This window comes from Scyliorhinus canicula, chromosome 4 (genome assembly GCF_902713615.1).
Source record: "Scyliorhinus canicula chromosome 4, sScyCan1.1, whole genome shotgun sequence".
Taxonomy (NCBI): domain Eukaryota; kingdom Metazoa; phylum Chordata; class Chondrichthyes; order Carcharhiniformes; family Scyliorhinidae; genus Scyliorhinus; species Scyliorhinus canicula.
The window spans coordinates 94,325,487-94,351,185 of NC_052149.1; the positions used below are offsets into that span (position 1 = coordinate 94,325,487).

The window sequence follows — 25,699 nt, forward strand, 5'->3', positions numbered from 1 at the left end:
GCCAAAACCTGTTTTCAAGAAGGATCAAAGGTTATGGTGGGGGAAGGCGGGTTTAGGCTCAGGGGGGGATTGAGTTGGATGCTCAGCCGTGATGATAATGAATGGCTCTATCAGTGCTGATTAATCTAGCAGTTTGAAGTTGGACTTTATGGTGTCAGCAAGGCTCGAAAACATGTCTCTTGCCCAATATTTTAACAACAGTGTTGACCTGTTGACCTTTAATGGGTAGTTATTTCATTATGAAATAGGTACACAGAAGACCTTGGGTGACTGTGTGTGCATGTGTGTGGTGTTTGCACTTTCTCTCGTGTTTGTATGGGTTTCCTCTGGTCATGCCGGTTTCCTCCCACAGTCCAAAGATGTGCAAGATAGGTGGATTGGCCATGCTACATTTCCCCTCAGTGTCCAAAGGTTAGGAGCGTTTGGGGGAGTGGGCTGAGTTAGGATGCTCTTTCAGAGGGTCAGTGCCGATTCGATGGGCCAAATGGCCTCCTGTTGCACTCTCGGGATTCGATGATTCTATGATGCTGCCAGGAGATAGTGTCAGACTATTGTGGCCATTTTGTGAGTGGTCGCACACAGAGCAGCTCCTGCTTAAAGGCATGGAAAAGCGCTCTTTTTATCCAAAATCAGGTGTAACTTCGACAGAAAAGTGTAACTGAAGGTCGGAGGAGAAGTTCCCCCGTGAGTGGTATGTCTGCTGGTTACCAAATCTGGCAGAAGATGGTAAAGGACTTGGCAAAGGAGTTGGAAGGGACTTGTGGCGAAGCAGCTAGTGGAAAGGTGGCAGAGGAGGAAGGGTCTGTACAAATTGGAAAGTCCCAGATGGAATAGTTGATGGTCTTCATTAAGGAAGAGTTCAGCTGGCAGAGGAAGGAGGTGCAGGAGGATTGGTCGAAGGCCATCGAAGGGATGTGGCACCCCTGAAGGGATCGATGGAGAGAGTGGAAAAATGTCTGGAGGCTCAGGGTCACAGATCCGTGAAACTGAGAGGGTGATCTCTGAACACAGTGATAGAGTGGTGGCACTAGAGGTGGAGGTGGGGCTTTTAGGAGACCTTTGCGGGATGTTGAGAGCAAAGGCGGAGGAGGAGAAAAACAGGTTGAGGAGGCAGAATCTGCACATAGTTGGCCTGCGCAAAGAATTCTGTTGGAGTGGCGGTCGGCAACGCCACCGGGGGTAGCGGCCTGGCTAGGTGACTTTTACCAGCTTTCTTCGGCTGGAAAAGTGGGGTATGAATTAATGGGTACAGCAGAGGGCATCGAGGCAAGTTGGTGGATGTCAGTGGCTGTGTTTGAGGAGCTGTTCGTCATGGGGAGGCGGGTTTGGGGGCTGGGGGAGGGAGGAGGGGTGAAAAAGGAAAAGATTTGTGCAAACTGTATAGTTTGTTCCCCGAATCGTTTATGTTTTGCAACCTTTTGTATAAGTTTTGAACAAAATACATTTTTTAAAAAAAGGAGATAGTGTCCACTGGTGCATCAAAGCAAAGGTACACATCACCAGATATTTACACCTCATTTCTCACCCTTCCATCTTTCTGCAAATTGTGAAAGATCTGGATTATACAACAGAATATCTACATCTCATTATCATTAGAGGTACTTTTGGTACATCTTTTTCATCATTACACTTGTTAAGAATTTTGACTGTAAATAGAAGCAACATTCACTTCATCCTCTCAACGAATGATTCTCTAGATAAACAAAGCAACTACAGGTGACAGTGGAGAGTGTTAGGTACAGGTTCAGGACGACTGGTGGGAGTTTCCTTTCTGCTCCCACCCTATGACTTCTTCCAAAGAAGTTATTTGTAATTTTGGTCCTTCCCACCAATACTTCAAAGTGTCTGTGCTGTTTGCAGGTAGTAGCTGAGTCGGCAATGAATCCATACTTTGAATTACTGAACTGCTTGCTGGACTTGGTGCAAAATGGCCTTTGCCAACGTACTTGAGTTTGAGGTGGTGTAAATGGGTGCAGAAGTCACTGATTCATTAAGGAAGCCTGTGGTTGTGTCATTTATAGCTGTGCCTGTAGAAAAGATCAAAGCAAATTAGTGAAAATCCAAGCTCTGAAAGAGCAGTCATCACAAGGTAATTCACGTCAGCTACCATTTCGGGCAGATAGTGTGAGTGGGAAATACGCTGTAAAGTGAACATGCAAATGTGTGTCCAATACAGGCAACACAACTTGATCAATAGACGATTGGGGGTCGGGGGGGGGGGGGGGGGGGGGGGGAGGGGGGTGTTGTTCCACTCAATTATTCTGGCCTCTCAGCTATTTTATGCTGGAGCAGGAGAGAACTCAGACAGAACCTAACTGAGGCTCTTAAGTGGCAAATTATTGACCTCTTGAGGACCATTTCCCATCCAGCCTCAATTTTAGGCTAGCGGGAGGCTATCCTAGGTATGGGGGAAGCCTGAAAACAATTGGATTAGGCCTCAGGCAGAGAGTATGGAGACCACCTCCATCAGAAGCTCCTTCCAACTTGGGATACTCCTCTCCTCAAGTCTGGTGGTTGAGGGACCTCCCTCGCTCCATGAACTCATCCTCCAACAACCAGTTCCCCACCATCTACCTCTCACAACTTCCTTACAATGTCCAGCCTAAAATCCCAAAAATATACATTTTCCTGAGCTCCTGGAACTTGAACTTAAGGTCTATGTACTGCTTGAAGTTCCATGGCTGTCCATTTCAGGCTCTGGCATGACATAGGCTAGAGAGCTGCTGGTCAGTCAGATTGGAGGGGTGCAATTCCTGTGAGGGTGTGTGGGGGCAATGGCTATAGAGGGAGGGGGTGATGCCTATGAGAAGGGAGGGGAGTTGGCTGTGAGGGAGCTGGGTAACCATGAGTGAGAGGCAGAAGACTCGCCTGCAGCCAATTAATGCTCATTGGAGTGTGAAATGGCTGCGGGACACACTCTTCGGATGGTGGGACAGGAAACCTCATCATCTGACAGTAAATTAAAAACTGGTCAGCGAGTTAATTACACTGATTCTGTATCTGCATTGGTTGTGGAATTACGAGTCCTTTTTGTTTGTGTTACGCTGGACATTACAGAATACAAAAACAATATAATGCAAATATAATATAAATTAAAGTACAAATTATATTGTTATTGGCATTGCCAGCAGTGAGATTTTAAGCATAAAATTACAAAGAGGTATTGATAGGTGAAGTGAATGGGCCAAACCATGGTAAATGGATCTCAATGCCAGCAAATGTGGGGTTATCCACTTTGGACGTAAATGATCAAACTTGGTACTTTCTAAATGGGAAAAGTTAGTCTCAGGGATGGCCGAAGATACTTGAGAGTTAGGATACATAGATCATGTCAAAGAAACTAGGAGGATTAGGCCATACAACCCTTTGAACCTGCTCCACCATTCAATATGATCATGGCTGAATCTCTATCGCAATGCCACATGCTTTCTCCCCATACCCCTTGATGCCATTAAAATCTAAAACATTATCCATCTCTTTCTTGAATATATTCAGTGACTTGACTTCCACAGCCTTCTGTGGCAGATAATTTCACAGATCCAGACACTTTGATTGAAGAAACCTTTCCTCATCTCATTCCTAATATCATGAGACTGTCCCCTGGTTCTAGATTCCTCTGTGAGGGAATACATCCTCCATGCATGAACTAGTTCAGAACATAATCAAGAAGGCAAATGGAATGTAGGCATTTCTATCTAGAGGACTAAAAAACAAGGGGGCAAAGGTCATGCTTCAGCTCTGGTTAGACATCACATGGGTTGAAAGTCTCGCATCAGAGAAAATAGTTTGGAAATTGGAGCCAAACTTTTTAGTAGTGAAATGAGGAAACACAAAGAAAATGCAAAGGGTGTAGAAATTTGGAATTGTCGTTCACAAATAGCAATTGATGCTAGATCAATTGTTAATTTTTAATCTAAAATGGATAGTTTTTTTTATATCCAATGGTAATTAAGGGATATGGGGTTAAGTCACAGATTAGCCATGATTTAATGGAATGGCAGAGGAGGCTCGAAGGGGTAGATAACCTGCTCCTGTTCCTATATAACATTTCAAATGTTGTTTGATAACACTCTTGTGAAATGCTTTGGGGTGTTTTAGGGTTGCTATATTAATGTAAATTGTTGCTATTGTTCATTTGGTGAAAGTCGGGTGCCAGTGCCACTGTCAAGTGCAGAAAGGTCTGGATGAAGAGGTGCCCAAGTCAATGGTGAGAAAATAAGACATGCCTTCTGATGGTGCTGAAGTTTCAGAGCGTGTGGGAATCACTGTTGAGTTGGTGTTGGAGTTGGTGGGTATCGTAACATCTGTTGAAAGAGAAATAAGCCAAAGAAACGTGATCGATCTGAATTATTGCGCCATCAATACACCATTGATACAACAATATTCATGAAGGTGTGAACCAATACTTCCTTGTGTTGGTGACCTGGAAATTCAGAGGCCACAAATCCCCATAACAGCAGAGATTCAAAAGGTCATGATGTGCTGAAAGGAGGCCAAATTTTCTCTGGGGAAGAGGGTCATGCAGTGAGGGGGGAGGGGTCATGGGTAAATATTTCAGTAAATGCTCTTCATACCCTCATGGACCACAAGGAGTCCAATAAACATACTTAAAAACCAATAGCTCCAGTCCAATTTTGCAGTGACGTTCCTTGAGCCTTTGGAAACCCACACAGCAGAAGTTCACAAGCATACACATGAAATTGGCCATGTTATGCAGTTCTTCTTAAAGCGAACATGCCAGCTTTATCCCAGTGTGGCTTTTAAAGTTAAATTGCAATCAGGCACTAATCTGCCTGCCATAAAGGTCCCTGGGGATTTGGAGGCGCGATCGTGTCTCCAAGAGCTGTGAACCAATCAGGAGCAGCTGGGGAGGCCAAAAGGAGAAATAGGTGAGGTGGGCTGGCAAGAGCCCATCAAGTGGGCTCTGGTAAAGGGGAGCTGGTCATGTGGAGGATAGGTTGTGGGTCTTCCCACAGAGGCAGGCTTTGCTTTTAGTGGGGCCCTCCGTGGGAGCACTGGGTTCCTGATCAGGAGAATGCCCCTACCCACTCCCAGACGCTGTTCCCACCCTGGTAGAATACTAGGAAGGCAGTGCTGTAGTTGCATTTTCACTGCACTAGTAATCCAGAGACACAGGTTAATGCTCTAGGCACCTGGGTTCAAATCCCACCATGGCAAATGGGGAAATGTAAATTCAATAAAGATATGGAGCTAAAGGTTTAATGATGTCAACTGTCGTAAAAATCCATCTGGTTCACTGCACCTGCCATCCTTACCTGTTCTACATGTGACTCCAGAGCCACAGCAATGTGGTTGACTCTTAAATGCCCTCTGAAATGACCTAGCAAGTCACTCAATTTAGGGTCAATTAGGGGTAGTAAAGAAGTATGCACATCCCATAAATGAATAAATAAATACTGGCCATTCAACCACCTCAATTGGTCGAGGATCAGAAAGGCTGAATCAAGACTTATCAGAAGTCAGGAAGGCAAGGATCTCCAGTCCTCACTTTGTCACCCAATTGAACAGCTCCTCCTATCCCACTCGGAATCCCATCATGCTCCGGGAGGGACACTAAATTCTGCCTTGGCTTCCTTCTCTTTCTGGTTGTGCTTTTCATCGTAATTTACCCTTCAGCCTTAGCAAAGACTGAGAACAGATAAAGACATCCTCTGAGGTCCCCAAAGGCTGTCAGAAATATCAATCTTCTTTCTTTTGTGACACTTCCCCTTAGCCATCACCATATTTTGTGTTTGCCAAACATGCAGTTTTCCAGGTTGCTTATTTAACTGACCAGATCTCCCCCAAGTGAGATGACCTTTATATAAGCACACACTTTTAGTAATTCTGAGAGTAAAAATGACAAAATAGAAAATTCTGGGCTGAAATGTCCACAAAGTATTTGAGCATCAGTATCTTCCCTTGGTCAAGACACTGAAGCCACTATGTGAGGACCACAACACGCACCCAGTTGAAATGGCAAATTCCATGCTGAGCAGAAACTGCGTTTGGGAGCAGCTTGACCTATATAAGAGAATAAAATACTGCACGTAGCACTTAGCCCCTGAACTTTCAGCACAACTCTGTTTTATTTGGCTTCCACAAGACTTGTCATGCCATAACAGCAAACTGCATCATTATAGCTGCCGCATTGATTTTCTTAGTGTCAGTCTGGAATGCGGCTGATTGGTAAATCTACCAATCCACGTTTTTCCTATTATACAGTTTGAGAATTCCACAAGTTGCCAGTGCCCCATTTTTATGAGGATTATCAAGTAGAAAGCCAAACTACACCTCCCCGCAGTCGCAAATGAAAACATGGCTTGCCACTCGCAATCTGTATGAGTGAAAGTTGGGTGTTACGAGCAAAGTGTAACCACAGGAGATGCAGTTATCTTAATAAATGACCAGGCCACATCACAAGCTGGGAAACATACATGGAGCTGGTGCAGTGCTATTGGATTGAGGTGCCGTGCTGGAGTCTCTGAGTGTTGATTCATGAACATCTGCAGAAAGATCAAATTACAATGAACACATACATAAACACATCAAAAACAAACATCATCTTTTTAATACTAATATAACCACTTCAACTTCACATCCTGAACCTTGCATGGAGAACCACACCTTGTCAATATGTATCAGTTTCATAGCAGATATAGGAAATGCCACACAAAATGATTTCCCTTTCCCTCCTTACCGCAGTATGACAGGTAGTACATTTGACAAACTGATCCTGGCCAGACGTGGCTATATTTTCCATTCCAGCTGTTTTTGGCACCATGTCACGGATACCTCAAGAAACATACATGGTGCACTAATGGAGCAAGCATTGAGTATAACTTAATCTTGCCTCTTCAGTCCTACCATATAAAGGGATGCATGCATGATATTGAACTGAAGAATGTTGCAGTCAATATCATGGTTACATTGAAAGTAGGCCATTTATCAATGTTCCATTAGAATGTGCAGTTATCTAGATAACTATATAAATGTGTTTGATAACATCCCTATAGTTTTTGCTAAGGATAGGGAAAGGGGTTGTTAATAAAACAAAACTTCATTCAGTGAAAATCGAACAGAATGAATAGGTTCAAAAAATGCATGTGGTATCCATAATGATACCATTGTATTGAATCGGGCATGCTCGAACCTGCTTTGAATGAAGAAGTCACTGTTTCTGGAGCTGTGCTGGAGAGTGTGAGTGCTGAGTGACCTGCTGGGAGTTAGACAAGTGAGTAACATCGTATGTCGCTACTGAATATAACAACATGATAACACTGATCGATTGATAATGAAGATACAATTCATATCAGTAAACTTTGACAAAATAATCTTTATCAAGACTGGTTTAAAGGAAGAGGTGTAAATTTAGCTATGCTCTGGAAAGAAATTGGCTGTTGTCCTAATACTTGCTATGAGGTATAAACTATATTTCATTCACTTTGAAAAGAATCAAGGCAATCAGGATGTTTAAACTGATAAAGCTTCATTGAGGAATGCAACAGGACAAAACTAGTCCATTTTCAAAAATCAGGAACACATAGTCGCCAGACATCAGGGCAACAGCCATTCCAATATCAAAACGAAGTGGGGGGGGTTGTGTTCATGGACATACTTGAAGTTGCTGTGGGTGCAGTAGTCATTGTTGTTGGAGCCGTGCTCGAGGGTGTGAGTGCTGAGTGATCTGCTGAAAGATCAAAACTGTGAGTAACAGTGAATGCCGCAGTTACATATATGAACATTATACCATTAATAATTTACAAAGACCATAAATGAAAATGCTCTTCATACTAGTAAATTTCACTAAAATAACTGGCATTTCTCTGGGCTATGAAAAGTGTTTTACCTTTCGCCTGGACCCTCATGCCTGCTGAATCATTTTGTCATTGATCCTATAAAGTCTTCTCAACCCTTGGACACTCTAAAAATCCCTTTACCCCATGCTCCAAGGGAATGAATCCCAGCTTCTCTAGCTTCTCCCATCTACGAGGATAACCTTGAAATTGAGAACACAGTAGGGACCATAATCCAAGCTTCTCTGGTCACTCCAACTGAGCCACAAATAATCCAGAGAATTGAGTGCCTTTTGCAATTGAACAATCAGGCAGGATCTTTACTGATTCTTAAACATCTGGAACTTGTTACCAAAATTAATCCTAGTAAATGCTGTGTGACATCAGCAGCACATTCCTCCTTTCCTATTCACTACTGGTGACAAAGTCACCAAAGGCATAATTTGTGACTAACCTGCTCTGCAAAGTATTAATTCTATAAAACAAACATTCAAACTTCCTCCAGTGAAAACTAGATCGGATTTGTGCATTGAGGAAATTAGTGAGGCACCCATGTTGATACCAAGACCAGAGCATACTTGAGCCTGCAGTGGGTGCAGCACCCCCTGTTGGAGCTGGGCTGGTGGGTGTGAGTGACGAGTGGCCTGCAGTGACGAAAGACCAAGACTGAGAGTAACAATGTGGGTCACAAGTGAATGCAAAAACAATGGCCTTGAGGTTGCAGTCAGTGATGAAGCAAGAGAATGATGACGAAGTAAGCCTCACTGAGAGATCAAGTGCTCCCTGGTAATAATGCCAGCTGATCGCGTTAAAGGATTTTTACTTACACAATCAGAAAACTAAAAGCAGTAAAATAACATAACTTTTATAAGTGTATGCAGAGAACAAGTTTTTAAAAATGGAATACCTATATGGGGTGAAGGCGGTGTTAAAATATATTGAAAAAGTAATTTATCAATTTTTTTTTGAAATTTTAAAAACTGCTAATTAATTAACAACCTTCCACAATTATTATTTTCGTTCTGTGCCAGTTCTTTTGTTTATCAAATTGTGCTAATCACATCACCATTTAAGACTCAGTTACATCTGATTGAACCACGTGTAACTTTTGAAAGGATTTCCAGCCGTGACGGTGGAGCAGAAAAGCTGCCACTCTCTCGGATTTCAGTGACAGCATAGCCGGTGATGAGCCCGGAATCACAACTTCATGATTCTCGCATTAATCTGTACATGCCCGACATCCTGAAGTAGTGTTCAGCTTCAGAGTGGCAATGATAACAAACGTTGACAGTTCGCCATCAAGAACACTGCAAAATTTAGCCCATCGTTTTACCGGCACGGGTTATAACATGAATAAACATCGTACAACAAAGGGTACAACGGGTGCTTTTCTGGATTAAATTAAGGGAATAAAGAGCGCGATCCAATGGCCATGCTGGATCCGAAAAGCAGCTCTCCATGGCGTAGCATGGCCAATAAAAGCCGGGAGACCCATGATCTTCCCTGCTAACAACACCTCGCAAGATCCAACGCGATGTCGGGAGACATTACGATGTAAATCCTGAACATTGTGGGCCGGGTCACTTTTTGGCAATTCTGCATATCAGAGCAAGACAGCTACCCTCACTATAATGTTCAGATTCCTGATGTACCCGAGAATTTGGGATTCATCATCTTTGCCGAGGAGACCACGGGCGAGTGCCTTTCAACAATGGTCCGTCCCCACAAATAGGGACGAGCTCATGGGGGTCTCCCAGGAGATCGGAGGCTCCTCCAGCTTCATGCCCCTTGGGTACTGCCAAGGTGCCATTGACAGCTGGCATGGTCACTGCCAGGTTGGCACAGCCAAGGTGCCAAACTGGCATATTTTGCACACGCCATTGGGCCGGGGGTGTGCCCTGCTTGGGTGTTGGGAGAGGCTGCGGGGCCTAGGATCCTCCCATAGTGTGTTCAGGCTGGGGTGGGGGGGGAGGGGTCAGGGATCGCTTCTGGGGCCTCAGAGATCGGGACGCCAATCTCTCGCGACACTGGCGAGTTCTGGTGAGCGGATTTCCCCAGCGTACAAAACGGGGCTATATGTGTGGCCTTAGTCGTGTGTTTCCCGTTGAGGCTCCTTATACAATGTGAGTCGCTGGGAAATATGCGGCGAAACGTGATTGCGATGGAACTTTGTTCCCATTTACTTGGAATGAGCCTATAGATTTAGCTCCGTCCTTGAAAAATTGTTTTTTCATCCCAGCACGCGACCATGTCACTTATTATCGGGTACAGAGAGTATTTATTTCACTCTGTAAAGCTGCTTCAGAATAATGAGGTTGTTGGAATTAAACATATTTGAGCTGAGAAGACAAAGGAATAAAAGTATTCAGTTTTCATAAACTAGGAAAAATCGGCAGCCAGGCACGAGAGGGACTACCATTTTGCTACTGAAATGAGGTGGAAAAGAGTGTTTATGAATGAACTTGAACCTGTTGTGAATGTAGTAGTCACTGTTTTTGGAGCTGTGCTGGAGAGTGTGGGTGATGAGTGCTCTGTTGGAAAACAAAAACTGTGAATAACAATGTCATTATTACATATATAAACATAGTCATTGACAAATGTGCTTCATACCAGCAAACCTTTCAAAGATAGTAAATAAAGCAGGCATTTGTCACGACTATTTTAAGAGAAGTATGGATTTAGCTTGAATCATGACTCCCATGCCTGATGAAACATTGTGACCCATGTTTCGCACTGACTGTGAGGCTCTCTGCCCTGTCAAAAATCTCTGAAATGATTCAAGACTCTAACGTCTGCCCCTGAACTTGGCATTTCCCATTTTCAAAGGGCGAGTCTGGAGTCGGGCCAAAGTTTGTGCATGTGCAATTAGTGGCGACAGCTGGACCCAAATCACCAGCTGCCTCCGCTGAAGTGGGGTTTTTGAAGAATGGGCATGCAGAGATTAGAACAGGGAAGAGGAAGTCTGAGCTTGGTAGATGCATTTGGATAGCCAGGGTAGCTCTTTGGATAGGCAAGATAACACTGTTGATAGGGTCCCAGGCCACACTGGAAGAGGTAAGGCACCCTTTGGAATTGTTAAAAGTGAACATGATTATGCACTTGTGACGCAGCACAGTGGCATAGTGGTTAGCACTGCTGCCTTAAAGCGCCAGGGACTCAGGTCCGACCTTGGGTGAATGTATGGAGTTTGTATGTTCTCCACGTGTCTGCACCGGTTTCCTCCCACAGCCCAAAGATGTGCAGGTTAGGTGAACTGGCCATGTTAAATTGCTCCTTAGTGTCCAAAGATGTTGAGATTAGGTTATGGAGATGGGACGGGGGTGTGGGCGTAGGTAGAGTGCTATTCTGGAGAGTTGATGCAGACTTGATGAGCGAAATGTGCTCCCTCTGCATTGTAGGGTTCTGTGATTTTATGATAATTCTTTGGAATTGTGAAACTCTAAAACTGTCAAATCACTAGCCAGCTGTCAAGAAACAGTTAAACAGCTGACCAGCTATGAAGGAACTGTGAAAGAGTTGTCCAGTTGTCATGGAATTGTCCACCTGTCAATAACTGTTAAACAGCTTTCCAGCTATCAAAGTTATTAAACCTGTCCATGAAGTGTTAAAGCTGTCGAGAAAGTGTCAAAGTTGTCAAGGAACCGTCCAGGGACACCGAGTGAGTTGGCATAGGGGGTATAAGAATTGTTAGTGGGGGAAAGGGGTTGGAATTAAGTTGACATGGGGGTAGTGGACAATGAGGTTGATAGAGGGAAATAGGTTGCCATTGATTGTCGTAGTTCAGGTCCAGGGAGAATATGAGAAGGGTGAGGCTGGAGGGATGTATTTTATTGTATTATTTTCCATTTATTTAAACACAGTGCCAGAGCACAGAGGCTATCCATCCATCCAGCCTACCTCTGCAACCAGCATCATATGTATTTGTTCCAGAACCCCCTCACCCCATCTCCCCCCCCGCCCCCCCAACTCAAATTTCAGTCCCCTTTCTCTGACTGAAAATCTAACCTGCGAGTGGAGATTTTTGAAGCTCGCGCTCAGAGAGACGGGAAATCTCCCAAATCTGTTAACCTGATCTGGCGAAAAACATTTGTGCCTGTGTCAAATTCCTTCAAACCATACCACACAAAATAACCTTGAATACTCAAGGAAAGCAATCCAAACTTCTCTCCACCTGCAGCACAAATAATCAGGAGATTGAAAAAACGTTTGGTACTCAAGGTTAAATTTAGCCCTTGTAAATTCTGTGTGGTAGCAGCCTCATCTGGGCCGGGATTCTCCCCTGCCCGGCGGGGCAGGGGGTCCCAGCGTAGCGGAGTGGCGCCAACCATTCCGGCCCACACCGGAGTGGCGCCAAAACCGGTGCCAACGGCGTTTGACGCCCGCCGGCCAGCGTCGGGGCTGGCCGAAAGGCCTTCGTTGGTTCGCGCATTCGCCGGTGCGTCAGCGGCCGCTGTGTCACCACCGGCGCATGTGGGGTGGCGGGGTCTCTTCCGCCTCTGCCATGGTGGAGGCTGTGGCGGCAGATGAAAAAGAGTGCCCCCAAGGCACTGGCCCGCCCGCTGATCGGTGGGCCCCGATTGCGGGCCAGGCCACCGTGGGGGCACCCCCCGGGGTCCAATTGGCCCGCGCCCCCTCCAGGACCCCGGGGGCCCGCTCGCGCCGCCACTCCTGCCGGCACCAGAGGTGCTCCAATTCCTGCCGGCGGGAGAAGCCTGTCAGCGGCAGGACTTCGGCCTATCGCGGGCTGGAGAATCGCCGCGGGGGGCATGCTGATCGGAGCGGCGTGATTCCCGCTCCTGCTGATTCCCGGGTGGCGGAGAATTCAAGGCCACGATGGGGGCGGGATTTACGCCAGCCCCGGGCGATTCTCCGACCCTGCGGGGGGTCGGTTTCTCCCAACTCACTGTTGGATTAAGAGCTTTACTAAAGAGCTGACACCGGCACGATGGGCCGAATAGTCTCTTCTGTACTGTATCATTCTTTAAAACAAACGTTTTAATTTCATCCAGTGAAAATTAGATGAAGTTTCTGCATTGAGGAAATTAGGGTAGTACCAATGTTGATACCAAGACTTGAGGCAGCTGTGGGTGCAGTAGTCACTGTTGGAGCCGTGCTGGTGGGTGTGAGTGATGAGCGATCTGCTGAGGGACCAAAATTGAGAGTTACAATGTGGATCACAATGGAATATAAAAAAAGGTCTGGAGTTTTCTGTTAGCACAAATGGGGATCTATTTACAGGATTTCTAACCGTGATGGAGGAGTAGGAAGGTTAGAATTCTCTGAGTTTGGTCACTGTGCCTCTGGGGTTTGAGGGGTGAGGGGGTGAGGCAGGAAGGAGTGTGCCCCACACTTTGAAATCACAACTTCAGGGTTCTCACACTAACCTGTACATGCCCAACATCCTGAAGTTGAGGTTGGTTTTGGAGAGATAAGGATAGTAAATGCTGACAGTTCACCATTAAGATCTCTGCAAACTTTGGTCCATTGTTTTACTATCCATTTACAAAGATTATAACATGAAGGCCAGTTTTTCTTAGCTTATCTTCACACCCATTCTGTCTTTTACATTTTTTAGTGAATAACTGGGTGAAGTAGTGGTAGGACCTCCAAGCTGATTATTAGCTCGTTGGACTGTGTTACGAACACACCTCGTATTGAACTCAAACCGGCAGATTCTGGTTCAGTGGTAAGGGAGCTGCCACAGTGCCACAAGGCCTCCTATGAAGGCCAGTAAACATCTTGCAATGAAGAACATAATGGGTATTTTTCATGACTAAATTAAGGAAATAGATATTTAGCACTGTCCTGGAATAAATTGATTTTTCATGCCAGCATGCGATCATGTAATGCAGAGGATAATCTTTCACCTTGTATAGTCCAATCTGCAACTAAATTATGAGAATGTTGCAAAAGAACATTCAAGTTGGTCAAACCACACTGTGGAAGACAAAGGGACAAAACTAATCTGCTGTTAAATAAATAAGGAACAACTGGTAGCCAGAAAAGTAAAGGACACACATATTGCAGCTGGAATGAGGAGCTAAAGAAGTTTTTATCGAGGAACTTTAACCTGTTGTGAGTGTAGTAGTTGCTGTTGTTGGAGCCGTGCTGGAGTGCGTGAGTGATGAGTGATCTGTGGGAAGACCAAAACTGTGAGCAAAAATGTCACAATTACACTGATTTAAAAAAAAAAAATTTAGTGTACCCAATCATTTTTCCAATTAAGGGGCAATTTAGAGTGGCCAATCCACCTAGCTTGCACGTTTTTGGGTTGTGGGGGCAAAATCCACGCAAACACGGGGAGAATGTGCAAACTGCACACGGACAGTGACCCAGAGCCAGGATCGAACCTGGTACCTCAGCGCCGTGATGCCTCAGTAATAACCCACAGCGCCACCGTGCTGCCCCCACAATTACATTGATAAACATTATATCATTGACAATTGTCAAAGAGTGCAAGACCAAAGTGTACTTCATATCTGTTAATCTGAAAGAATAAAATAATATGCAATTCTCTTTAAAGGAAATTGTAGCTTTAGATTTAGCCTATACACTCAAGGCTATTGAAACATCTTGGGCACAATCGAACCAATGAATGCAGAGTACAATAACGAGAGCATTTAGCTGGGTGTTTCTATGCGCAAGCAATGCTGAGAAACACCATGGTATCGAGACTCTGGTTCTGTACGGAGCCTCAGAGGGGAACGTGCTGCCGAGGCCACACTTAATCCCATTTCCTGCACCATTTCCGGTGGCCGGCACTCCTCAGTGCAGGAGGAGATTGGGCACCATTTTTAAATGGTGTACATATCTCTCGACCCCCTATGCAACCCCCAAATCCACGCAAAGGCCAAACTCATTGGCCCCTTGGACTGCCAGTCAGGCATCCTGAAAATAAGAGTGTACCTGATGCTTTTCTCAACTAATTTAGCTATGTCCTGGAAATATTAGCTATCATTTTGACCATGTCACTTGTTCTGAGATTTCCTTTACTTTGTGAAGAGAGATCAAAACTGCATAAAAATGATGAGGATGTTGGATAAGAACATCCAAATTGATAAAAACTCATTAAGACAAAGGGTGAAAATGATCTGTTTTTTAAAAATTAAGAACAATTGGTAGCCAGAGGGACAACCGTTTTGTTACTGAAATGAGGAGGTAAAGCGAGTTTGTGGAAGAACGTGAACCTGTTGTGAGTGTAGTAGTCACTGTTGTTGGAGCCGTGCTGGAGAGTGTGGGTGATGAGTGCTCTGTTGGAAAACCAAAACAGTGATTAACTATTGCATCAGTACAAATTGGCCATTTGCAAAGAGTGCAAGATGAAAATGTACTTCATGCCTGTAAATCTCACTAAAATAATGTCGTAATAGGCATTTCCCTGTACGATTCTCAGGGAAGAGTAGTTTTGGCTTCAGCCAGGATCTCATGCCTGTTGAAACATTTTGTCATGAGTCCATTAATCCTCTCATATGCTTCAATATGCTACAGATCCCTTTACCCTCCGATGCTGCAAGGAACATAATCATAACTTCTCTAGTCTCTCCAGCTGTACTACAAATAATCCAGAAATTGAGAATGCACCAGTAAATTGGGTGACTTTTGAAATAGAGCAATCAGGTAGATCGTGTATTAGTTCCTAAATGTTTGGAACTCAATATAAAAATAATCCCGAGTAAATTCTGTGTGGCAGCAGTCTCACATGTTTTCTCCCAACACCCAATTGGGTTAATAGCTCTACCAAAGAGCTGACACAGGCACGATGGGCCAAATTACCTCTTCTGTACTGTACCATTTTATTAAACAAACATTCTAACTTCATCCAGTAAAATCAGATGGAATTTATGCATTGAGGAAATTAGGATAGTACCGATGTTGATACCAAGACTTGAGGCAGCTGTGAGTGCAGTAGTCACTGTTGGAGCCGTGCTGGTGGGGGTGAATGATGAGCGATCTGCTGAAAGTCCAAAATTGAGAGTTACAATGTGTTTCACAATTGAATAAAATAAGCAATGGCCTGGAGTTTTCTGTTTGCACAAAGGTGGAACTATTTACAGGATTTCTAACAGTGATGGAGGAGTTGAACTCAAACGGGCAAATTCTGGTTGAGTGGTAACCGGGCTGCCACAGTGCCACAAGGCCTCCTATGAAGGCCAATAAACATCTTGAAACGAAGAACATAATGGGTACTTTTCTCGACTAAGTTAAGGAAATAGAGATTTGGCATTGTCCTGGAAAAATTGTATTTTCATGCCAGCATACGATCATGTTGTGCAGAGGATAAATCATTCACTTTGTACAGTCCAATCTGCATCAGAATTATGAGAATGTTGCAAAAGAACATTCAAGTTGGTCAAACCACACTGTGGAAGACAAAGGGACAAAACTAATCTGCTGTTCAAGAAATAAGGAACAATTGGTAGCCAGAAAAGAGAAGTACACGCATATTGCTACTGAAATGAGGAGGTAAAGAAGTTTTTAATCGAGGAACTTGAACCTGTTGTGAGTGTAGTAGTTGCTGTTGTTGGAGCCGTGCTGGAGTGCGTGAGTGATGAGTGATCTGTGGGAAGACCAAAACTGTGAGCCAAAATGTCACAATTACATTGATAAACATTATATCATTGTCAATTATCAAAGAGGGCAAGACAAAAGTGTACTTCATGCCTGTTAATCTGAAAGAATAACAGAATATGCACTTCTCTTTAAAGGAAATTGTAGCTATAGATTTAGCCTATACACTCAAGGCTATTGAAACAGCTTGGACACAATCAAAGCAATGAGAACAGAGTCCCTTAATGAGAGCGTTTAGTTGGGTGTTTCCCTGTTCTGGCAGTACGGAGAAACACCACGCTATCAGGACTCTGGTTCTATCTGGTGCCTCCGAGAGGAACGCGCCACAGAGGCCACACTTAATCCCATTTCCTGCACTGAGGAGCTCTGCTCGCCGGAATCCCTCAGTGCAGGAGGAGATCAGGACACCATTTTTAAATGGCAACTCCCGAATCCATGCAAAGCCCCAACTCCTGTATAAAATGGGTACTGGTGGACTACCACCCTGAAAATAAGAGTATGTTATATAACAACATCCAAGTTGATAAAAACACATTAAGACAAAGGGTTAAAAATTATCTCTTTTTTAAAAATCATGAACAATTGGTAGCCAGAGGGACAACTATTTTGTTCCTGAAATGAGGAGGTAAAGCGAGTTTGTGGAAGAACGTGAACCTGTTGTGAGTGTAGTAGTCACTGTTGTTGGAGCCGTGCTGGAGAGTGTGGGTGATGAGTGCTCTGTTGGAAGACCAAAACAGTGATTAACTATTGCATCAGTACAAATTGGCAATTTGCAAAGACTGCAAGATAAAAATGTACTTCATGCCTGTAAATCTCACTAAAATAATGGGGCTAAAGGCATTTCCCCCGACTATTTTAAGGAAGAGTAGTTTTGGCTTTAGCCAGGATCTCATGCCTGTTGAAACATTTTGTCACTGAGTCCATCAATCCCCTCATATGCTTCAATACGCTAACGATTCCTTTAATCTACTATGCTGCAAGGAACATAATCATAACTTCTCTAGTCTCTCCTTTTGTACTACAAATAATCCTGAAACTGAGAATGCACAAGAACACTGAGTGATTTTTGAAATAGAGAAATCAGGTGGAATGTGCATGAGTTCCTCAACTGAATATAAAAATTATCCCAAGTAAATTCTGTGTGGCAGCAGTCATGTTTTCTCCTAACTCATGACCAAATTAATAGCTTTGCTGAAGAGCTGACACAGGCAAGATGGGCCGAATGACCTCCTCTGTACTATATCATCCTATAAAACAAACATTATAACTTCATCCAGTGAAGATCAGATGGAAATTATGCATTGAGGAAATTAGGGTAGTACCGATGTTGATACCAAGACTGGGTGCAGTAGTCACTGTTGGAGCCGTGCTGGTGGGTGTGAGTGATGAGTGATCGGCAGTAGGCCAAAATTGAGAGTTACAATGTGTGTCACAATGGAATATAAAAAAGGCCCCGAGTTTGCTGTTAGGACAAAGGTGGAGCCTTACGCCGTTTGAAACATTTTGGCATTGAGTCCATCAAATGCCCTAAAACCCTGGAACACACTAAAGGTCTCTTTACCCACCCATGCTCCAAGGAAAATAATCCTAGTTTTTCGAGACTCTGCACCTGTACCATCCCATGAATAATTTTGAAATTGCCAATATACCAGAGAATTGAGTGACTTTGCAATGGAGAAATTAGCTAGAATGTGAATTAGTTCTTCAATGTTTGGTACTCAAGGTTAAAATCAGTCTGAGCAAATGCTGTGTGGCAGCAGCCTCATATGTTTTCTTCCAATTCACTGCTGGTTTCACAGCTCTAATAAAAAGCTGACACAGGCATGAGGACCTCCCCTGTAAAGTATCATTCTATAAAACAAACATTCTAACTTCATTCAGTGAAGATCACATGGATATTATGCATTGAGGATTTAGGGTAATATCGATGTTGATACGCAGGCAAGAGCATACTTGAGGCAGCTGTGGGTGCAGTAGTCACTGTTGGAGACGTGCTGGTGGGTGTGAGTGATGAGTGATCTGCTGAAAGATCAAAACTGAGTGTAACAATGTGGGTCACAACTGAATACAAAAACAATGACCTAGAATTTGCCTGTTAGCACAAAGCAAGAGTGTTTGTCATTGATCACGAAGCAAGTCTCGCAGAGTGATCCGGTGCTCTGCCTCGTAAGAAACCCTCCTCCAATCCTAGCTATATTGTGGTAATGTAACTGATTGCACCCATCCATTGGGAAAATCCATGGTGGAACTGGAGTGATGCTATCAGGCTGTCAAATACAACCAATCACATAAAAAGCATTTTCACAGTCCTCCAATATGACATGCTGCCTCACTCTAAGGGTAGGTCACGGGCATGTGTCAGGAGGGTCGCGTAGCCGTCCGTCCGGACACGATCGCGCAAATCTGTGCGCAATAGCCATAGCAGCCAGCTGTTAAAAACGCCGGCTGCAAGCGGCCTTCAAAATGGTCACGAACATGTAAAAAAAATGCAGCAACACTGCGCATGCATGCCAGATCATCGCAGTTTGTTTGTTTTAAAAGTTTGGGGGGGTTTTATAAATTTTATTCATTTATTTTATTCATTTAATTTTTATTTTTTTCGTTCATTTTATTAATTTTATTTTTCATTTTTTTACAAGTACCGGCGGGGGAGGGGTTTATTTGATAAAAGTTTACCAGAAAAAAGTGCAGAGCTTTGGACAGATGGAGACTCCATACTTTCCGACACCGGAAGGCTTCACCTTCATCTAACAGGTTCCATTGGAGGCGCGTGTACGAGGGCCAAAGTGACCCAAAACCATTTCCTCCATTTTAGTCAGCAGCAAACAGGGTAAGAGAAAATGGTGGGTTGTGCAGGTCGCCCGGCGTGGGTCGCGAAGGTCGGCCGGCGTGGGTCGCGAATGTCGGCCGAGTGGGTACCGAAGGTTGGCCGGTTGGTAAAAATGGGTCCCCGGACAAAATGTTTGAAGAACATTGCTCTGGGGGACTCACGAGGGTTTGGAAGCCCCCATGTGCTTTCTCTCCATTGCTACCACCTAGGCACCTTGGCACTGCCAGCCTGCCACTGCCAAGGTGTCCAGGTGGCACTGCTAGCTGGCAGGGACATGGCCAGGGTGCCAGGCTGGTAGTATCAAGGTGCCAAGCTGTTTTTTTTCCCACAATGGGGATCAGGCCCTGCATGGGTCTGATGGGGCCCCAAGGACCCCCTTATAGGTGAGTTGGGGCTTTGGGGAGGTTGTATCGCAGGTGGGCGTGGGGGCATTGAGATATCAGGACGTCATTCAATAATAGCGTCCCAATCTCCCCCTGCAATGAGGAGTTCCGGCAAGCGGAGCTTCTCAGTGCAGGAAATGGGACTAAATACGGCCTCAGCAGGGCACACCCAGCTGAGGCTTCAAATATAACCAGAGTCCCGGTAGAGAGCATGGCGCTGCAGGCGCCGGGAAACACCCAGTTAAATGTGCTCATTACGGGATTCTGTTCCCATTCGGTTAGATCGCACCCTACATGTAGCAAGTTAAAAATAATTGGGACATCCACATGGGGTGAAGGTAGGAGCTAAAGTATTGTGAAGACACTAATTATTTAGAACACAGTTTTCAAATTAATGATTTAACAACATTCCACAATCATGAGATTATTTTTTCAGGGCCAATTCCGTTGTTTAAACAATGTAATTACATCGCTGTTAAAACACAGATCTTGAAATGAAAAAATGAAAATGAAAATCGCTTATTGTCACGAGTAGGCTTCAATGAAGTTACTGTGAAAAGCCCCTAGTCGCCACATTCCGGCGCCTGTCCGGGGAGGCTGGTACGGGATCTTCTTCATGATATAAACTTTTATGGAGCTTTCGAACATTTATGTGAAATTCTCACTGATTTCACTGATTGCAGTTATTCGGCCCACATGCAGCCTGTGTCGGAATCCTAAGTGAGGGATCGTAGCCTCACGATATTTGTGCTAATTGGCCGACATCCCGAAGATCTATTTAGTTTATTAAAGGGTAATCATGAAGAATGCTGACATTTGCTGTCAAGAACCTGCAAATTCTTGCCCTTTTTTTAAAGCAGTCATTTACCATGACTGTAACATGAAAGACCAGTAAACATTTCAAAGTAAGATTTTCTCAACTAATTTCAGGAAATATAGATTTAGCTATATCCTGGAAATATTGGCTTTTCATCCGACCATGTCGCTTGTTCTCAGGTGCAGAGAATTTCCTTCACTTTGTAAAGAGAGATCCAATCTGCATCAAAATAAGGAGGAGGATGTTGCAAAAAAGCTTTTGAGTTGATACAAACTCGTTGAGGAAGACACAGGGATTAAACTAATTCGTTGCTAAAAGGCTAAGAACAATTGGCAACCAGACACGAGATGGGCAACCATTTTGCTATTGAAATAAGGAAGTAAAAAGTATTTATGGAGGAACTTGAACCTGCTATGAGTGTACTAGTCACTGCTGTTGGAGCCATGCTGGAGGGTGTGAATGATGAGTGATCTGCTGAAAGAACAAAACTGAGTGTAACAATGTGGGTCACACTGAATACAAAAACAGTGACCTATAATTTGCTGTCAGCACAAAGCAAGAGTGTTTGTCGTTGATCACAAAGTCTCACTGAATGATCCACGCTCTGCCTGGCAAGAATTCCTCCTCTATCCCTAGGCTCTGTTGTGGTAACGTAACTGATTGCAATGTTCCTCATTGGGGAAACACAGGGTGGAGTTGGAGTGATGTCATCAAGCTGCCAACTGCAGCCAATCATGCTGAAGGATTTTCACAGTCCTCCAATCAGGAAACTAAAAGCAGTAAAATACCATTGGCGGGATTCTCCGCTGTCGGGATTCTCCGTTGCGCTGACAGTGCACCCACGCCCGGGAATTTCCCAACGGCGCGGGGCTGCCCACAATGGGAAACCCCATTGGCCGGCTGGCGGGATGGAGAACTCCGCCACACATCTTTTATAAATATTACATGCAACAAGTTAAAAATAATTGGGACTTCCACATCAGTTGACAATAGAAGCTAAAATATTCTGAAAAATCTTTTATTATTAATTGTTCGAAATGCATTTTTCAAATAATGAATTAATTATTTAACAGCATTCCACAATTTTGAAATTATTTTATTAGGGCCAATTGTGCTGCTCAAACATTATTAATCACATTATTACAGTTCCACCTCCACAAAGAGGGTGCGATTCTCTGGCCGCGTGTCGCTCGAGCGAGAGCACAACATGGCCAGAGAATCCCAGGCATTTCCCCGGCAGCCTCTGCACCTTGCAGAATTCACCCAAGTCCCTGCGTGGTGTCGGATTCAGAACTCCGCCCAAAAGGGGCAGAACCAAACAACGATCCCGGAAATAGGTCTTAAACCTACGTACGACCATCTTACCTGGGATACACCAGCCTCCCTTAATTCTCTGCCCCCCCCCCCTCCCCCGCCCCCACACACGCTGCAGCCAGGCGCCAATCAGTGCTGGTTCACAAATGTGGACCAGGTGGTACGGCCCTTCCCCTGGAACGTGGGCATCTTGGTACAATCCAGTTAGCACCATGGCATTGTCAAGCTAGCTGGAGCACTGCCTGGTTGCCAGTGCAAGGGTGCTCGGGTGGCACTGCCAAGGGTCAGGGCCCAAGGTGGGGTATGCCCATGAAAGGAGGGTGGAAGGAGGGTTTAAAGGATGGGAGTGTACAGGGCAGGTAAGTAAGTGCCTCTGGGAGGTTGGAGGGTGGGGTGACGGGTTGTGGTCGTGAAAAGGAGGGGTGTTGTAAGGGGGCTTGGTGGGCTGAAGAGGGCGGCCCCCAGGGACCCCGTAGCAGGGTGTATTCACTTGGGTAGTGTGGGGCAGTGCCACTTTGTGTGTGGCATGACATTGCCCATGGGTGGGGGGGGGGGGGGGGGGGATGGGGGATCCACAAGCTCACTTAGTGATCAGGGCACAATTGCAAAATGGCGGCACAATCTCTGAGTTCAGCTCCCCAGTGCTGTGTTGGCTAAACCAGTGAGAAACTCCCCAGGGTCCAAAAAGTGACTAAGTGTCACTGAAAAGCGGTGGGGAACATGCCAGCAGAGCTAGAGGGAAACTCCCTGAAAACCTACCACAAATTGGGGCAATTCTCCCATCGGGAGACCAAGTACCGACATCGAAGTGAAAACTGGAGTGTTTCACTCCGGCGCCGGAGGCCGCTCCCAACCCCCTATTCTCCCGCCCCTGGTGGGCTAGGAGCGGCGCCGCGTCATTTACACGCGCCGGGCCTTGGTGCTGCGTAAAAGCGGCGCCGCGTAAATCACGTGGCCGAGGCTGCATAAATGACGTCACCCGCGCATGCGCAGGTTGGCCGGCACCAACCCGCGCATGCGCGGTTGCCGTCCTCCCCGCGGCCGGTCCGCAAGAAGGTGTCAGATGGATCTTGCGGGGCGGCGGAGGAAAGGAGATCCTGCTTCAGAGAGGCCGGCCAGCCGATCGGTGGGCACCGATCGTGGGCCAGACCCCTTTTGAGGCCCCCCCGGTGCAAGAAACCCCCTCCCCCTCCCACAGGCCACCCCCCCAGCGTTCCCGTGCTGTTCCCGCCGGCAGCGACCAGGTGTGGACGGCGCCGGCGGGAACCTGTCGTGTTGAGCAGGCCGTTCAGCCCATCTGGGCCGGAGAATCGGCACTCGCCCGTTACAAACGGCGAGCGGCGATTCTCCCAGCGGCCATCCGTGAATCTCGCCGCGCCGGTTTGGGGGGCGTGGGAGAATCACGTGCGGGGGCCGGGGCGGCGTGGCGGGACTCGCTTGGCGCCCTGGCGATTCTCCCACCAAGCATGGGGGGGGGAGAATTCCGCCCATTAACTTTAGATTTTTGGGGGGAATCGAGTCCATAAACTTTTAAGGGGTTTTCTAATGTTGTTCTGGGAGTGGAAATGTGACTTCTTCACTGATTTCAGTGATTGCTGGCTCTGGATCTACACGGCAGCCTATGTTGTGATCCTGAGTGATCTCACGATTTCCGTGCTAATTTCCAAGTGTCCAACATCCTGAAGTTCCATTTAGATTTGATGACGAATGCTGATATTTGCTGAAAAGATCTTGCAAATGCTGGCATTTTTTCTCAACCAGTCATTTACAATGGCTACAACATGGAGGCCAGTATACATTCTCAACTAATTTCGGGAAATATAGATTTAGTTATGTCCTGGAAATAATGGGCAAGATCTTCCAGCTGTGGGTGGAATCTTCCAGTCCCGCTTAAGGTTTTTCCAGCAGCATGGGATGGATTTAATGGGAAATCCCATTGACAGTGATGGGACCAGAACCACCCCCTGCCGGCCAACAGCAGGCCGCTTCCTGCCACTGAACACACCATGGAGAAGCCAGAGAATCACGCCCATTGGCTCTTCATACAACCATGCCAGTTGTTCCAGAGTGCAGAGGGTTTCCTTCACTTTGAAAAGAGAAATCCAATCATCACTAAAATAATCAGGATATTGTGTAAGAACATTTGAGTTGATAAAACTCATTGGGGAAGTCAAAGGAATAAGACAAAACTGTTTTTTAAAAATGAGCAGTTGGCAGCCAGAGGGACAGCCATTTTGCTACAGAAACGAAGGGGTAAAGAGTGTTTGTGGAGGAATTTGAACCTGTTCTGAGTGTAGTAGTCACTGTCGTTTGAAGCGTGCTGAAGGATGTGAGTGATGAGTGATCTGTGGGGAGACGAAAACAGTGAGCAACAATACAACAATTACATTTATAAACAGCCAATTTGCAAGGAGTGCAAGTTGAAAATGTACTTCATTCCAGTAAAACTCAGTAAAATAAGAACAAAATAGGTATCTCTCCAGCGTATTTTAAGGTAAGTGTAGATTTAGCTTTAGCCAGGACCATCATACCTGTTGAAACATTTTGTCATTTCCTCGTACCTTTGAACATGACCATTGCCCTTCTATGTTCCAAGGGGAAAAAAAATCAAATTTTTTCTAGGCTCTCCACCTCTAATACTCTTCAAATCATAATTGCACCAGAGAATTGAGTAACTTTTGCAATTGAGCAATCAGGCATTAGTTCCTAAACATTTGGTACTCAAGATTAAAATCAGCCCTTGTAAATGCCACGTGACAGAGATCTCGAGCTGAATTCTCCACCATTGGGATTCTCCGTTTTGCCAGCAGCCCGGGGGTTTCCCAACCAGTCGGTGAAACGGAGAATCCCGCCGGCCTGCCAAACCAGAAATCCTGTGCGGCATGAGGCATGTTTTCTCCGAATTCGCGACTGGATTAGTAGCTCTACTAAAGAGCTGACACAGACACGATGGGCTAAATGATCTCTTCTGTACTGTATCATTCTATAAAACAAACATTCTAACTTCATTCAGTGAAGATCACATGGAAATTATACATTGAGTAAATTAGGATAGTGCCAAGGTTGATACCTAGACTTGAGCCAGCTGTGGGTGCAGTAGTCACTGTTGAAGCTGTGCTAGTGAGTGTGCGTGATGAGTGATCTGCAGAAATACCAAAACGGAGAGTAAACTAATTTGAAAACAATGGCTCAGAGTTTGTTGTCAGCACAAAACAAGAGTGTTCACCATTGATCACAAAGTAAGTCTCACTGAGAGATCAAGTGCTCTGCTGAGTAAGAATTCCCCTCTATCCCCAGCTGTGTTGTGGAAATAAAACTGATTGCAGCAATTTTCACTGGACAAAAACCCAAGGTGGAGCTGGAGTAATATCATCAGGATGTCAATTGAAGCCAATCACACTAAAATACTTTCACACTTTTCCAATCAGGAAACTGAAAGCAGTAAAATAAGATCATTTTTATAAATATTACATGCAGCAAGTTAAAAATAATTGGGACAGCCACATGGCGTGAAGATAAGCGCCAATATATTCTGAAACACACTTTTATAATTCAATACCAAAAACACAGTTTTCAAATCAATCAATCAATTATTTAACTGCATTCCCCGATTATGGAATTTTTTTTTTCAGGGCCACGTCTGTTGTTCAAATTTTAATAATCACATCACAGGGATAAAATCCAGTTAACTTTTCAGGGAGTTTTCAAACATTTGCGGGAGTGGGAAATTTGAAAATCTGACCGATTTCAGTAATTGACCGACTCTGGGTCAACAGTATAGCCCATAGTGGAAACCTGAATAAGAGATCGTAACCTCACAATTTGCATGCTAGTTTCCAACATCCTGAAGTTCTACTTAGGTTTTTAAGGGGCAATGTTGATAAATGCTGACATTTGCTGTCAAGAACATGCAAAGTCCATCCTTTTCCTAAGCTGTCATTTACAATGACTGTAACATGAAGACCATTTGAAAGTAAGTGTGCAAATGTTG

General features: G+C 45.0%; 1 protein-coding gene across 17 annotated transcripts in view; it reads right to left on the reverse strand.

The window, feature by feature from the left end:
- ptprc (protein tyrosine phosphatase receptor type C) overlaps positions 1-25,699 on the reverse strand; it is a 452,107-nt gene that overhangs the window by 122,735 nt on the left and 303,673 nt on the right. For 6 of the 17 annotated variants that reach the window (XM_038794839.1, XM_038794836.1, XM_038794834.1 and 3 more), the window contains 3 exons: positions 6,438-6,506; positions 4,227-4,304; positions 1,947-2,027 (listed from right to left, as the gene is read on the reverse strand). The exons of 1 other annotated variant lie outside the window; for it this stretch is intronic. In XM_038794839.1, the coding sequence (XP_038650767.1) occupies positions 1,947-2,027; positions 4,227-4,304; positions 6,438-6,506 (228 nt within the window). Of the gene's footprint in view, positions 1-1,946; positions 2,028-4,226; positions 4,305-6,437; positions 6,507-7,618; positions 7,662-24,778; positions 24,851-25,699 lie in introns of those variants that run through there. 10 more of the 17 variants (XM_038794843.1, XM_038794841.1, XM_038794837.1 and 7 more) reach the window with 4 other exon arrangements.